This window comes from Siphateles boraxobius, unplaced genomic scaffold, assembly GCF_051911475.1.
Source record: "Siphateles boraxobius isolate OS27281-9 unplaced genomic scaffold, OSU_SipBor_1 16, whole genome shotgun sequence".
Taxonomy (NCBI): domain Eukaryota; kingdom Metazoa; phylum Chordata; class Actinopteri; order Cypriniformes; family Leuciscidae; genus Siphateles; species Siphateles boraxobius.
The window spans coordinates 5,445,760-5,461,973 of record NW_027508766.1 but is presented as its reverse complement, the minus strand read 5'-3'; the positions used below and the strand labels follow the sequence as shown (position 1 = coordinate 5,461,973).

Genomic DNA, 16,214 nt, shown 5'->3' with positions numbered 1-16,214 from the left:
AATTTGTCAAATGATGCTAGAGCCCTCCAAAGTGAGGGGAAATTCCAGTGTTGGATCCGGTCTGTGTTTTGACTTGTCAAAATGACTGTGACAAACATGACTCATGTGCATGTACATGCACATCCATACACAGTACACACACACACCAACAAAGCTATAGGATTAGCTAATGGAAGTCACCCAAAGCAGAGGGCATTTTGAGGATTTAAAATAACACTGTAAAAATAAGTTAAGGCCAAAAGTGTGTGAATGTTGGTGGTAAAATAGGAGGAGGAGAAGCGTAAAGTGAGAAAGGATGTGAACAGCATTTCATGCAACACAACAAGCTTAGGCTGCAGAAGTACAATGGTAAAACACAATAAAAAAAAGTTTGTTTATACCTGCACAAAATTTGCCCTGAGCGAAAAAGCCTTCAGGACATGACTGCAGACAGCGTCCATTCATTAACAGGGAGGAAGGATCCCGGCAGCTGCTACAGTGATCTGGTGTGCCAGAGCATGTCAAACAGTCCTCGTGACACTGCACTCCTGCAGGCACACACAAAAAACACAGTCAAACCCCTCAGAGGACAGATGAAGTTACTGTTTACAAACACTCATTTCAACAAATTACGATCATTCACAGACTTCGGACATCATTATCATCACCTCTGCTCTAATAAGAAAGACCCGATTGGCCTGCAGCTATGACAATAAATTTGTTTCACAAAGAAATCACACAAACTCAAACGTCATGAATGGCTACATTTATTGTGAATGCTTTAAATTAAGAAAAGTATTTAAAATAGATATATTTATGGTGGTAAAAAGGGTATTTAAGCAAACAATTTTAAATAACAGTATTGTATTTCAATAAATTTAAAATGTAGTTTATTCCTGTGATGACAGCTGTATTTTCAGCATCATTAGGCCTACTCCAGTCTTCAGTGTCACACGATCCTTCAGAAATCATTCAATATGCTGATTTGCTGCTCAAGAAACATTTCTTACTATTATTGATTTTTTGCAGGATTCTTTGATGAATAGAAAGCTCAAAATAACGTATTTATTGTCACTTTTGAAAAAAAATAATGTGTCGTTGCTGAATAAACATAAATCTCTAAAAGAAAAAAATCGTACTAATCCCAAATTTTTGAATGGTATAGTGTTCGTTTTCTTCTCTCTAAACCATATATAATTTTAACATTAAGAAATATTATTTCATTATACAATGCTTAACAAACCATTACAACTGTTTCTTGCCTGAAGCACCTGAAATCACAGTTGCCTGTTGTGTGACATCATGGTAATTTCATCTATAGTCATGCAAATAAACCCACAAATCTCCAAACAAGTCTTTGGTGTTCCGATAAGGCATTCATAACTTCTCCACATGGTCCAAAGGAAACTCGAGCCTCTAACAATAGTTCCCTTTGGCACCATTACATGGCACAATAATTAATTACACAATCTCTAATGAGCTTGTAAATCCCTCGCTAAAGGACTTTGGGTTGCAGGTTTCTGGCTCTGTCCATGAGGCCAGAGTAAGAGGGCAATTTAGGACATTTAAGGTGCATTGGTGATTATTTGATGATCAATCACAATTTTTGGAACGGACTTCAATAACAATGCCAGACTCAAATCCAGAGGAAGAAAATGAAAGTCTTATTATTTTCTGACATTCCCCTATAAATCACATTTAATTAAATACTTTGGTATGTATGAATCAATAACTCTTGGTGGAAAAACTATCCTACTCTCCATTTTCCAGATGAAGTAAGCATTTTTTTGCCAGAATGACCTTTGAGACTTTCCATCGATTTGAAAAATCGACTTGTTTTGAGTGCAAATGTATTATAACACGGTCACTAGCAATTAAATCCTTCTGAATCACAGTAACAAGTAATTATGCCTCAGACAATCTATCTGATAAAACACTGATGCTGGGCTCCTTCTGTTCCTCACAACATGCAATCAAGTTAACAAATCGTTATGTGGCTATAAATGCATACACATTGCCTTTGCCGTAATGATCAAATCTGGACATTAACTAGCTTACAAACGCTATCAGCATGCAAGCTGATACTTACCATATGCGAATAATAATATAGTGCTGTTAAATATATAAGGAAAAAAGAGTGGTTTTTGGGACAACTGAATTCCTGCGAAGATGTACAATTTGACCGCTGTGTTTATAGAGGCTACATTAGTATAATCTTATAAGCATACCCACACACATATAAACATCTAAACAATTTACCCTGTCTCTTCAGATAATATGTATATAAGCAAAATGTAAACACAAATACGTTCTGTTTTCTTTCTCTCTGTCGTCTTTTCCAAGAGAAAGAGAGAAAGAAAGATGTATGTTCCTTCCAGCCTCTCTGGAAGTCACCAGGGAATTTTAGTATATAGAGCAGACGCGAGTCTCGTGGGTGACGCAGAGCTAAATAACCACGTTATCTAACCAGAATATAATCTAATACTCTCATCTTTCTCCTGCTGAGATCAACTGTTTTTTTTTATTTTATGACCAAGGAATTGTTCCTGGGAGGCCTGATAAAGAAAGATTTTTAGAGAGATCTAAATGAAATCAAAAATGATTTTAATTATATTACTTCTAAAGAAATATTGTTAAACTGGGAATAGAATAATGTAATGTTCTTTAGATGTAAATAAATGAGATTTCCTTTCATTAATTCATAGTATAACCCCAATTTTACTGATTTCATTGTAACATATTCATAAGAGAGCATCCTAATTAACTACAGTAGCTTGTAATTCATCATTGCTGTAAGGCAAACATAGATGCAGGTCTCACCTGGATTGCAATCTGGACAGCAATGCTCACGGTGTGGTATAGTTAGGGTTCCCAATGGACAGGTGGGACAGGAGTGCTGATAACAGATCACATGACCCTCTTGACACTGGCACTCACGACATGGCCCCTCTCTGACACTCTCCATATTCTGAGACCAAAGACACAAAAGATACAGTAAACACAATTTTTTTTGGACAAAAAATGTGTTATAATTGCATTTATTAATCTTTCGAACCATAAATCAAGTTCTCATGTTTACTTACAGTGAGGCGTCTAAAACTCTTGACATTGGCTTTTCGCCCCTAAAGGGACAAATATTTACTCATCAAATGCTCATTGTACACTATTGATAAAAACAGTTTAAAGAAATATCTTTTATTCAGAAAGGACATTTACATTTTTCATATTAAATCAAACAAATGCACTTCATTTGAACATTCAATTCATCAACGAATCGGATTCCACAAATATATCAAACAGCACAACTGTTTTGAACAATGGTAATAATTATTTTAAAACATTAAAACAGAAAAAAGGGAATTTATTTTATAAAAAATAGTCCACTACATTACTGTGTTTACCATATTTTTGAATGATAGTGCATGTATTTTAAATGTAACATGGATATAAGAGCACTGAATGTGATTTAAAGGTGGCGGCAGATAAAGCTTCATACCTTTTGGTCTGGCTGTGAATATGTACAGGAACTGGTTGTTGTCTTACACTCTGGGCAGCACTTCCCAGGCAAATGGACCAGTTTTTCTCCCTGGCACAAGGTGTGAAATATTAGCTCATCTAATTTCAGTTCAAAACACCGCAGGGGAATGATTAGCTGTCTCACACAGAGCCACAAATCTCTAATTACATCACATTTCCAATTCTACCTCTGAGGTTCTTTATATGGGGCTGTTATCAATAGTCATTTACATTCATGAGAGAATCTTTAGTTGTTACTGTGCAACACAGTTTGATCACCAAAGTCATGGTGGTCTTATGGGGAGATCAGCAGATATCAGTGAAATATGGAGCTACAGATGGGAAATACAGATTGATCAATGTTTTCAAAAAGCATATGTTGTGTTCCTGTGTTGTTTAATCAGATGCTCTATTACTATGACTTTTCAAGAACAGGACCTTCACACCACTGCACCGGAAAAAAGTTTAACCTAATACTGTAATGTGCTTCATGTGAGAACGTCTAAATTTAAAGCTGTTGTTCACCCAAAAATGTAAATGAAAACACTGTCATTATTTACTCAAACACGTCGTTCATCTTCACAACACAGATGAAGATATTTGAAATATTCTTTCATCATTTTTGTCAACCAATTGAAAGTCCACACAACCAAAGCTTTCACACATCAAAAACCACAAAAAGACATGATTCGAGCAGTTTAATTCAACTCTCTTCAAGAAATATGATTGCTTCATATGATGAACATATTTAATTTAAGCTTTTATTCACAATAAAAATATCTTCTTTTGTGTTACAAAGATGAACAAAAGTCTTATGGGATTGGATTGACATGAGGGTGAGCAAATTATGTATGTGGGGGGTAATCATCCCTATAAGAGTAGAAATTGCTCCAAATAATTGCATGTTACCAATTTTTACAGTGTGTATAATACTTTTAAGCACCAGAATGTGTCACATTTTAAATGTATAGGAGTAATATCTGTGTAATACTCCAAAAACATATGATTAACTCTACCATGACCCTACAGAAGTTCAAAGGACTTCAAAAATATTTTTAAGTCAGAGTTTCCTTTCTAAAGGATAAACTTTACATTGACTGTCCTGGATTTGGGCCAAAAGTACAATTATGTGATGAATCTTCCCAGTGCTCAACCTTTCACAGCTCCTTATGATTAATGGAGAATATATCGGAAAATATATTGATTGAATACCGCTATAATTCATAACCAGGACAAATGTCCACAGATATAATGTGCCCCAGGTTTTAAACTCTCTTAGTATATTTTGCCCAAATAATTTTTAATGGCGGCATAAAGTGCATCCCCCAGCTGAGCTTGTTAATTGTTTCTTTTAATGAATAGGGCAAGCATGTGATCCTGCTGATGGCTCTGCATCGAAATTTGGACACATACCCGTGGGCACTCTGATCTGGCACACTCGACCCGTTGGCACAGCACCTGACCCCGTTCACACATGCAGAACTCACAACCCGTGCCGTTCCACATATCGCCATGGTAACGTATGATGCCCTCATAGAGGCAGCTGCCTTTCGACAGGACACAATTTTCACAGCACTGGCCAGCTCGCTTGACTTTCATCTGACCCTGAGAAGAACACATGTTAGCACATACTGTATTATAAACACACTTGCTCATTCACATCAAATAGTTTTGTCTTGTGCCTCAGTTTGTAAAAACAAAAGAAAATCCATTGTAAAAAATGATATCCTTTAAATAGAGCTTCAGTTTAATCTAACCCAGAATATTGCTTTAAAGACCCCACGATATTGTTTTACAAGTGTGATGACGTATTTGGAAGTTTAGGTGAGAGTAAGTAAGGGCTCATCCCTATTTAGGAAAATTGCCAGTATGAGAAAAACAATGATTTTAAAATCTGTATAACTGCTAAAAAATGAATTTTGCAAACTTTTAGCATATAAATGGACTAAAAGTTAATAGATATGAATAAAAAAGCCATTCAATTCTCATTTTGATCTCATGGGGTGATTTCAAGCTCTTTAATGTTTTACACTTATTAAGGTAAGACATAAAAAGTATTGTTCTAAAGCACAGCACATAAGATCATAAATTTTGCATGAATGCAAAAGACTGAGATGGAAAACACCCCAGAGCAACAGACAAAATGCAAAATACATAGCGCAAACAATCATACAGTAGATGATGAAAAATCCTAACTATCACTTTCAGGCTAAAGAAGCATAAACCACAAGAATCAAAGTGAGATTCTATTAAATTATAAAATATACTAGTCAGTTGGCCAGTAGCTAGCTTCTCTTTCGTGATTTTCTAAGTAAGTTTGCTAGTCAAGTAACTGACTTTGACACGAAGTGTTGGGGTGTAATGGATTTCTGCTCACCTTATCACAGTGGAGAGGAGGGCACTTCTCCGTTTGACAACGGGACTGACCGCGATCACACACACAGGTGGTACAGCTGCCCCTCTGCCATTGCTCACCATGCTAAAAACACGCACAGACATACACAAAAAAATAATTCAGTGTCAATGGAACATATACACTGCGGAGTCAAACCATTATGACCAGTCATTTAAACATTTAGCAGATGCTTTTATTCAAAGCGACTTACAAAGGTAACTCCTAACTTATCTTATCTCCTAACAAGCTCACATGTCAATGCCTGGGTTGATTAGATGGTAAGCGGACAATCAGTTCTTGTAATCATCATGTTGAATGCAGGGGAAATGGGCAGGAGCACAAATAAAGCTATCCCATCTGATCTGAACTGACTGAAGGTCTATTGGCGCACAAGTCACAAAAAGTTTAATGATGGTTTTGGGAGGAATGTGTCACAAAACACATTGCATTGCTCCCTGCTTCGTATGGGGCTGCATAGCCGCAGACCAGTCAGATATCCCATGATGATCCGTCCACTGTTGAAAACACCTACAATGGGCACACAAGTGACGTAAATGGACATTGGAGCAGTGGAAGAAGGTAGCCTGGTTTGATCAGTCCTGCTTTTTTTTGGCTGTGTAAGTGTGCGCCATTTACCTAGGGAAGCAATGCCACTGTGAGAAGATGACAGCCGATGGAGGAAGTGTGATGCTCTGGGCAATGTTCTACTGGGAAACCCTGCGTCTGGCCATTCATGTGGACGTCAAGTTGACACTTGTCACCTACCTACAGTAAATGTTGCAAACTAGACACACCCTTTCATGGCATTGGTATTTCCTGATATCAGTGACCTCTTTCAGCAGGATAATGCACCTGCCACCTGCCTTCTATAATTCAATATTTGGCTGCTTAGATTAGGTCAGCCGGAACTGGGAACACTTCCCTTAAATCCTGATGTACTCGTTACATCATAAGAAGAATGGCATCTACGCTAATTTTAGTGTCTTTGTTTTTCCCAAGGTTTTCCCGCAGCCTGCCGGATCCAGGCCGTTTCCAGATCTGACGAAGGACTTTCGCCTGGACCTGATGACAATGCAGTGCTGAAGTGCCAACTAGCCTCTCCCTATGGAGGATCCCTATACCACTCTACAGATAAAGCGTTGTGGAATTTTTCGGTTCGCGTACCTACCCAAAGTGATAAGATAAAATAAAATTCTGCATCACAATTTATAGACAAGGAAAGTAGTTTGTTTAGGCATGGTTTGTAAGGAATTACAAACCTGCGCACATATATTCAAACGCACATAACTATAGAATCAATTCTTAATGCGCATGTGAACGTCATCAGCGTCTATCACAGGTTCGCGTTTAAAGTCTGTTTAGAGAGAACGGTGTCGTCTTAGCGGCCCCTAATTTAATAACAAATGATCATTTAGACGGAAATGAATCAATCAAAACTAACTTTAGCTGGAAAAAACATTTTTCAAGAACCACTATAAAACTAAACCAATCTCTGTTACCTTAAAGTATATGTTTATCTCTGTAAAGCTGCTTTGAAACAATCTACATTGTTAAAAGCGCTATATAAATGAGGATGACTTGACTTGACTTGACAATGCACAATGAAGAGTTCAAGGTGTTACCCTGGCCTCTAGGTTCCCCAGATCTCAATTTAATTGAGCATCTGTGGGCTGTGCTGGACCAACAAGTCCAATCCACTGCTCCACCTCACAACCTACAGGACTTGAAGGATCTGCTGCCAAAGTCTTGGTGCCAGATACCACAGGACACCTTCAGGGGTCTTATAGAGTCGAAACCTCGGTGGGTCTGCTCAGTTTTGTCGGCACACAGAGGACCAACAGCATATTAAGCAGGTGGTCAGCTAGCATTGTTTTGGATCATCAATGTATCTCATCAGTACTATATACTGTATATAGATTCAGTGTTTTTACATCTATGTAAAATCTTATAGGACAACAACTAAGCCCATGTGAGCTATACCAGCAACAGCTCTATTCAACTTTGAAATTCAGATGGCATCTCATAGTTGTTCAAAGATTTAGCAGTAGAATGCATTACAGCACATAATTCATTTAAAATAAATGACAATTTCAACTACTGCTGTAGTGAACAAGACAAGAACTACAAGGAGATGAAAAGACTGGTGAATGCTATCCTCCCTAAATCCTTGCTTTGCTTTCGCACAATCCACTGTGATCAAAGAGCTGAATTTCACTGAGTGGGACATGTTCGCTGAGAACACGGCGAAGAGAGAAACTGCCCTAAATGGCAAGCTAATGAGAGATTTTGGAGACGGTTGTGTGTCTAATGTGTTGTGTGAACCGTATATTCAGAGCTGAGGGGATCCACTGGAATAATTTAAGAATTAATCACTAAAAAAAACAACAACATATGAATGAACCATTGTCTGAATATTCTATGTCTATCAAAATATTGGCTCTGGTGGTTTGACAATTGTATTAAAGAGGACATGAATGTGTGTGTCCATCACTAAACTGTTGCTCATTAGTGATATTTTTATCACATTTAATCATATTCTTTAATTTATCCATCTTAAATACAGCCAATTATTATAAATGTATATTAGATAGTTATGTATTAATATAAACATGATTAGCTTTAAATTGTGCTATTATTTTACAGTATTCAATTTTTTACTGGTAATATTTTATTTTATTTACTACTAGATTTGTTTATTCACATATTGTTTTTTATTTTATATTGCACAAGTTATTATTGTAAGCAGCTATGCTATAAATGCTTTGGAAATACAAATGTACAGTTTTTTATGTTAATAAAGCAAACTAAAACGGCAGAGTTAGAGAGACCAAGCAAACAGATGAAAAGCCAGTTGAGGGAATAATGTGTATTATGTGTGAACAATGAAGGTAGGAACAAAAGATGATATAAGGTAGAGAGAGAAATGTGTTGATGAATGACACACCGGACTCAGACACGGCTCTACCCTCAACACATCTGCCACAATATGAATGATGAACACACTTTAACCCACACTTACCATCCCCTCCCTGAAAAGGTCTTCCATAATACAGACATGCACTATATTTCACATTTGTCATTCTCAATCTATCTCTGCCTTTAGATCTCTATGTATATTTTACCTTTTTCTAATCTGCTCTCTGGCTTACCTTGTACTCATTCCCAGCCTCCATGCATGGGTTCTGCTCACATTGCGGACAGCACTGTCCTGCCAGGACCACCAGGTTCTCATTCTGCAAATTAAACATCAACATGCTGTTTTTAATAACTAAAACAACTCTTTCAGTAAGTGATAACATTTAAACAGGGTTAATTTAACTAGTTTTAGAGATAATGTGGAAGATAACAGTAGTTTACACATCTATTGTAGACACACAGCACTGTGTTTTGCCTTGACTGTTACCGACAGATCGAAACATAAAACAGAAATGACAGTTCGAGGATGTTACTGACCGCTTTGCATGTAACAGGCTGACACTCCGCAACCAGGCATTCAACACGGCCATTTCTGCATCTACACTTTGTACAGGGGCTGGATTTCCAATCCACCCCATCTCTGAACTCACGGCCTTCCCAGGTGCATGAAGCTATGGAGTGGGAGAGAGCTTTTTATAATTGCAAAAAAATGTACTAAGATCTCTGAAGGAAAAAAAACCACAGCATTGGTCTAAGACAGCAGAATAAACCCTCTTGGGACCCATATAGCTAAGAAAAGAAAGCCTTTTAAAAACAATCAGCAAAATATTCAACAAAGAGAACAGGATCTGAGGCAAACAGATGATTGCTACTAACTTCATGACTCACATGTAAAAAACTGAAATGTGCAATATCTGTGCCACTAGTGACACCAAACAGAAATGCAAAAATAATGGCTGTTTTCAAACAAGTTTTAAACACTACAACAGTCATTGTTGGGGAAATACATTGGTTTAGCCAATGCTGTTATATGTCAGATCAGTTATTTTGTTTTGTGAAATACAGCTCAGCGAAACAGATTATAAAAAAAGAAAAACAAAAGACGGGGACTTAATTATGACCACTGGTTTTTGAATGGATGGAGGAAGGTCTGAATGTGAGCTTGCAGTCGATTGTAAAAAAAGGTGCAGGGATTTAAGCAGGATTAAAAATTACAAGGTCAAAAAATAAAAAATAAAAAATAAAAATATGCATGGATAAATTGATCACAATGAGTTCACTGAGACTTTCATTTCATACTGACTTTAACATGTACATTTATAAATGAGCAGATATAAATAAGTAAATATAGATATAAATAATTATATACAGTGTATTTGGCCTAGAGACCCTGTATTTGAAATAGAATTATTTTATGCCAAGTATACTTCAAATACATTTACATATTTATGTACTTAATATAAATACGATGCAATTGTACTTTTTGTATACTAAATTGGTATAGTTAAAGTCTGCTAAACTGGAACGATTAATTTTGTACTTAATGCACTTTAGTTATCTGGAAATAGTGCTGAGGTCCAACTAAAGATATATTTAAGTATATTTGATTGTGCTAAAGTGGAACTATTGCAAGTACACAATTTCGCTACGCTTTAAATATCTTGCATTTAAAGACTAATGCAATAGAGAGAACATAGGCCTACTATCATTACTAATAATGATATTGAAACATTTTAGGGTAATATTAAGAAATGTGCATTGTGCAATAAAGTACTCCAAATACATTTTTATTATTTTATTTATATCAGTAATCCTCAAACTATTTTTCAGTAAAGATTTTAATGGATTTGTAGTATACTTAGTATAAATTATACTACATACTATAAAAATATTTTGGTATTCGTTTTTTCACTAGGTACACTAAAATAAAACTGAAAGTGAACAATACCAAATTAAATAAAAGGAAAAAAAGGGAAAATACTATACATTTTCATTCAATAAATAGTAAAAAAAAAAATATGCTAAAGATATGTGATGTCATGAGTTCTACGGGAAAGTACATTTTTAAATACAATAGCACAATTTTTTTCATAATGTGAACGAACCAACTGACCAAAACTTGAAACCGTGGGAGAGAAGTAGTCACTTTCACAAGCAACATAGTATTCCATCAGGGAAAACAAGTTGTAGCTTACTGTACCTCCATTATGAGTGCATACAGGACAGCAGTCTCCCTCTGGGATGAAAGGACTCTGGTCTTTCCCACAACTAAGAGGAGGACAATCACGTGGCTTGCAGGTCACCTTCCCATGTGAACATGTACACACCGAACATTTGGAATTACTCCATTGACTGTCATGCTGAGAGAGTGAGTGAGAGAGAGAGAGAGAGAGAGAGAGAGAGAGAGAGAGAGAGAGAGAGAGAGAGAGAGAGAGAGAGAGAGAGAGAGAGAGAGAGAGAGGTTGATCAGGACATGGTTGAAGGGACATGTTGATATTATTCCATAAAAACATGAAAAAGGCTTTAAAAAAAACTGTTAACTTTAAAATTTGTGCAAACGTTCCAAATATCACTTCTTGTTTTGAGCCCCACTGCCAACACAGCTTGCACCCCAAAGTAAATGCTACTTGACTTGGAAGCTACACTGCTTGAATCCTAAACAGAGCACCAAGTGGCTCTTTAGCAGTGGTGATTGGGATGAAAAAAGAAGCTTGCTCTGTCAGGGAAGAGTGGAACACAAACAAGAATGCCTTTGTGCACAAAACGAGGCAATCAACGAGCCGGTTGCTCAACCAGAAGTGGAAAGATTGGCTAAGGAACAGGATGAGGCTAAGAGCATCTTTCATTGGAGTTGTGTCATAAGAAGTGTCATTTACCCCATAAACCATTCCTTCATGGTGACAGATGCCGGGCAACTGCACGAAACATTCTGGACAGCACTTGTTGGGTGGGATTCTCAAGTGTTCACCCTTGGAAAACATCCAAAGAAACATTTCAAGAGTGCATTAGAATCCCAGAGATAGATTTTATGAGTAAAAATACACTTCAGAGAAAGCTTTATCAGGACTCAGGAGCAATGAGACATAATAAGGGATCAAAAATATTCGTCTTTGCAACCAGTGTTATTTTAGTATTCTAGATATATTGTAAGTTGTGGATGATTCAGTGAGTAACTCATAAACTAGCATAGTGATGTCACCAGCAACAACACCAATTTTGAGGACCAATACAAACTGTTGTAGAAATCCTTTGAGAACCAGGAAACATTGAATTCTCTTATAAATGGTTCTTGGTAGAACCCTCATCATTCTAACCATTTATAACAGCGTTTTTAGTATTGGTTTTAATTAGACCAAAAGCATTAATTTTTTATTGTTTTTTTTGTGTGTGTTTTTCTTTTCAATTAAACTGCTTTCATTCCAAGCTAACATTGCATTCATCTACTCAGGCACTGTTATTGCCCCTTTTTAATGGCCTATGAGACATTAGTTTATTCTTACCCTCTGAAAGTCACATTGGGGATTTTGGCAGCGAGTGGGTTTGCAGATGACAATATCATTATAGCAGATGCAGTCTTGACAGGTGTCTGGTTTCCATGATGTATTGTTCTATAACAGGAAAAAAGTTACAAAGACATAAATGCAAACCAAATGCTATCAACTCTCAGTTGATCAACACTAAAAAGTAAGTCCCTGACATGTGGAGATGAAAACATAAAAACAAGTCAAATAGATCAGAGTCCAAGCTCTAATAGAGTGCCGAACATATGACGTCACTTTGTAGGACAACTCGGAAGTTAGCGGCGCATGGGTTCCCTCAATCGAAAAGCTATGCATTTTCCCGATAGACTTTTGGAAAATCGCAAAAAATAAGACTTGTGTTCAACAAAGAGTTGTGACCCTTACACGTTTTGTCTATCAAGATAATCTTTACAAGTTAATCCAAAATGTATACATTTTGAAGCCTATATAAAGTTTTAAACACCACAAGCAGACACAATAAAGTTTAAAAAAACACAAGCAGGTTATAACTGGTGTGTTTTATGTCATAGATCAAAACGTGAAAATATTTAGAGGATTTGTTAACCACAGACCTTATTTCAGGCGATTTAGCAAAAACCCATTCAAAAAACCCATAGACTTTAGGGCGAGGGAACCGGAAGTGCTAAAGTGCTAACTCACTTCCGCGTTTTGGCCTACAAAGTGACGTCATAACTTCGGCACTCTATAATGATTCCAAGAACAGTAATCTCCCTACCCACTAAAGATTCCCAATCATCAATTTTCAAAAAAGCTTCAGAATATGTTTATAGAAAGTCTTAACTGAAACCATTAAACATGGCCATTAGAAATAGTAAAGCTATCTTGCATTTAACCCCACGCATCCCCATTTCCAACAATCAATGTTAGAGCATCAACAGAAAAGACTAAAAGATGTTGCTTTAGCATTTTAAGATCTATTAACAGTCTTGCCTGAGGGACCTCCTGCTTTAAAGATATCAGATGAACAAAGAGGTAAAACAGAGGAGGAGCCTCTTTTATGTCAAGCTAGCATTTTCCCTGAACTAATCCAAGCAGGCCCAAACAGACAGAGAACCATGCTGGAGTTTGAATTGCTCCTCAAACAGGTTTTTTTTCTATCAAAAAACTACACGAAAGGTGAGGGTGAATGAAACATTAAAAAAGTTCATGAACAAGTTCTTTTTGACGAATCAGTGACCGGCCGGGAACTCAAAACCGAACATAGCAATGACTGAAAATGAAACCAAAACAGAACATACACGTGACACTTTATACAAAACTTTGATTTGCTCTTTCTGACATTACATGCTGTACAGTTGTATTATAAATCACACACAGTGACAGCTATCCTGAGGAGGCATCTTGTCAAACTGACATTTTGAGCAAGTGTTGATGGGTTGGGCATTTCAGCACAGCACCTAGCCTCTGAAGTGACACTCTGCACAGATGTCTTCATGGGGAATGGCCCCAGTGTGGCTTTGAATGGCTAGCACAGAAAGATCTGAGGACAGTCAATATCTCAGCAAACTGCCCATAGTATCCAGAGGCCCAGGGTGGTGATTCAATCTTGGTTGTTAGTGTTCTAAAAACACATCTAATGTGATGTGTGGCATGCTGCACATTTAGCTAAAATTGTGAAAATGTAACATTGCACTAATTTAGCCATGTCATGGGGGAATGAGCTTTGAATACATTAATATGTTAAAGGGATGGTACATTCAAAAATGAAAATATGTATTATTCCAAGAACATGTGACATTCTTTGTTCTGTTAAACACAAAAGAACATTTTTGAAGAATATTATGGCCACTCCTTTCCATGAAAAGAACGTAAACGAGAACGGAGGCTGTCAAGCTTCAAATGAAAGATTATTCGAAATTATTATAGATTTTAGTTTTTTGGCTGAACTTTAACCAAGAGCCTTAATAAGGGCAGCAGAATTAAAAGAAAAAAGTGCTGTGATTTCTTACCTTAATCATAATTTGATTAAAAAAACAACTCCTGACATTTCATAAAATTATAATTTTATCAAACCAATCAAATGATAATAAACTTTAATTAGTCTGAGCTAGTCTTAATCAACAGTCTGCACCTGAGGTAGAAGTAAGAATCAGAACATCTGCTTCTAGTTCACTCACATTATGTTCCTATTGCATAGTCGGTTACATAAGCAAAGCCCTGAAGTTTTTAATTTTTAATTTCAGTATTGACTGAGAGATTGTTGTATTTCTCCAGCAGAGTTTGGTGCATTTTTGAGCAAGCAACAGCTTTGAGATAATGCATTTTTTGTCAGCTGAACAAATTAGGCCGGAGAAATGTGTGCTCCAAGCACAAAAGCAATACAAATGAAATGAAAAAAGTCTATGAATGACACTTGTCTAATGAAATTATATATGTAAAGTGCCCCTATTATGGTTTTTCGAATATCCCCTTTCATGCAGTGTGTAATATTGCTGTTTGTGAATGTGAACGTTCTGCAAAGCTGTATCGCTGATCACAGAGAAAGCCTCGTGAGCTGAAATTCAGTTATTATGGTAATGGGCGTTAGCTTCCGACACGCACTGTAAGCGGTAGACCAATCACAACAGACTGGGCTGTCTGGCCAATCAGAGCAAAGTATCTCACAGAAAGGAGGGATTTAGAGAGACTGATTCATTCATTGAGTTGTATGAGAATCATTGAACAATGTGGTGATGTGCAGTGTATATTATGAGAAAATGAAAGTGTTATTTTGACATTTAACATGCATTAAATGTCAAAATAACACTTTCAAAACACTTTAAAAATAACAACTCCAAAACAAAATTAGTAAACTTTAAAATAGCATAATAGGGGCACTTTAAGCTAGTTGAGAGGAAAAAGCTCTGACATTTAAGATCTTTAAATTAAAAATGAGTCACAAAACATTTCCATGAGGAGCAACGCAGTTACTTAAGTTCTAATCAGGTATATGCTGCATTCAAAATGTTATGACGCATTTAAACGGTGTAATTACTCATTAAAACCAAAACCATTAACTATTTTTGGTATTTAAAAATGTCTGAATTTAATTGCATTACATCACAAAACATCAAACCATTTAAAAAATAAAATTCTCAGAGTTGACTTTTCTGAGCTATATTTGCAATGACCAATCACAAGATTATTGCTGGTTGATGTATAGTAAGTCTTTTCTCTCTAAGTTCACAAAGGTGTCCTAGCAGAGCAATTTCAGTGCAGTAGTTCAATGCAGTTAGCTACTATGAATATTTTCCACAAAGTTTGACATTCAGATAATACTTTTGACTTAAATGTAAAACCTTATATTACTACACACTAAAGTTGAGGGTTTTCTAAAGGTGGTTTTGGAGGCACGTATACACCTTCCCCAAAAAGAAGAGAGAACGGGTATCCCTGTCAAAAAAGCTATTTGGTTGATGTATTGGGTTGTCTAAAACACAAAGTAAGCTTGAATGGGCCCCGGCCCTGGCCCCGCTTGGAACAACGTATGAGAAGAATCGACAAATAAGGACAATTGTTGCTAAAGCTAAAGATAGGTCTGGATCTGGTCCAACTAACTTGTTTAAGCTAACAGAAGCATAAGGTGTACCTGCACAATCTCCAGGGAGCACCAGAGTTTATGTGACAGAACATATTTGATAAATCAGCTGAGGAAGTAATGTGACATATTTGGTGGGCCACTCAGGTGCAATTCAGATACACACCATTACCCACAGACAAATGGTCTCTTGTGTGCACTGGATGATTTGAGACTGTCTACAGCGAAGAAAATAATTTATCTTCTGTTTCTGTGTCATTCTAAAGTATCATGTGACTTTCTACTCAAAGTAATGACAGTAGTGGCTATTTAAATGGAGTAAAAAAATAAAAAATAACAAGCTGAAAAC

The 16,214-nt window shown here is 36.6% G+C and overlaps 1 protein-coding gene across 2 annotated transcripts in view; it reads right to left on the bottom strand.

The window, feature by feature from the left end:
• Window positions 1-16,214, bottom strand: part of fras1 (Fraser extracellular matrix complex subunit 1) — a 127,992-nt gene that overhangs the window by 72,356 nt on the left and 39,422 nt on the right. For both annotated transcript variants that reach the window (XM_077231329.1, XM_077231330.1), the window contains exons 3-13: window positions 12,307-12,414; window positions 11,683-11,775; window positions 11,007-11,166; window positions 9,344-9,477; window positions 9,040-9,123; window positions 5,873-5,974; window positions 4,909-5,100; window positions 3,476-3,565; window positions 3,063-3,101; window positions 2,800-2,947; window positions 381-527 (exon numbers count right to left, since the gene is read on the bottom strand). In XM_077231329.1, the coding sequence (XP_077087444.1) occupies window positions 381-527; window positions 2,800-2,947; window positions 3,063-3,101; window positions 3,476-3,565; window positions 4,909-5,100; window positions 5,873-5,974; window positions 9,040-9,123; window positions 9,344-9,477; window positions 11,007-11,166; window positions 11,683-11,775; window positions 12,307-12,414 (1,297 nt within the window). The remainder of the gene's footprint in view (window positions 1-380; window positions 528-2,799; window positions 2,948-3,062; window positions 3,102-3,475; window positions 3,566-4,908; window positions 5,101-5,872; window positions 5,975-9,039; window positions 9,124-9,343; window positions 9,478-11,006; window positions 11,167-11,682; window positions 11,776-12,306; window positions 12,415-16,214) is intronic.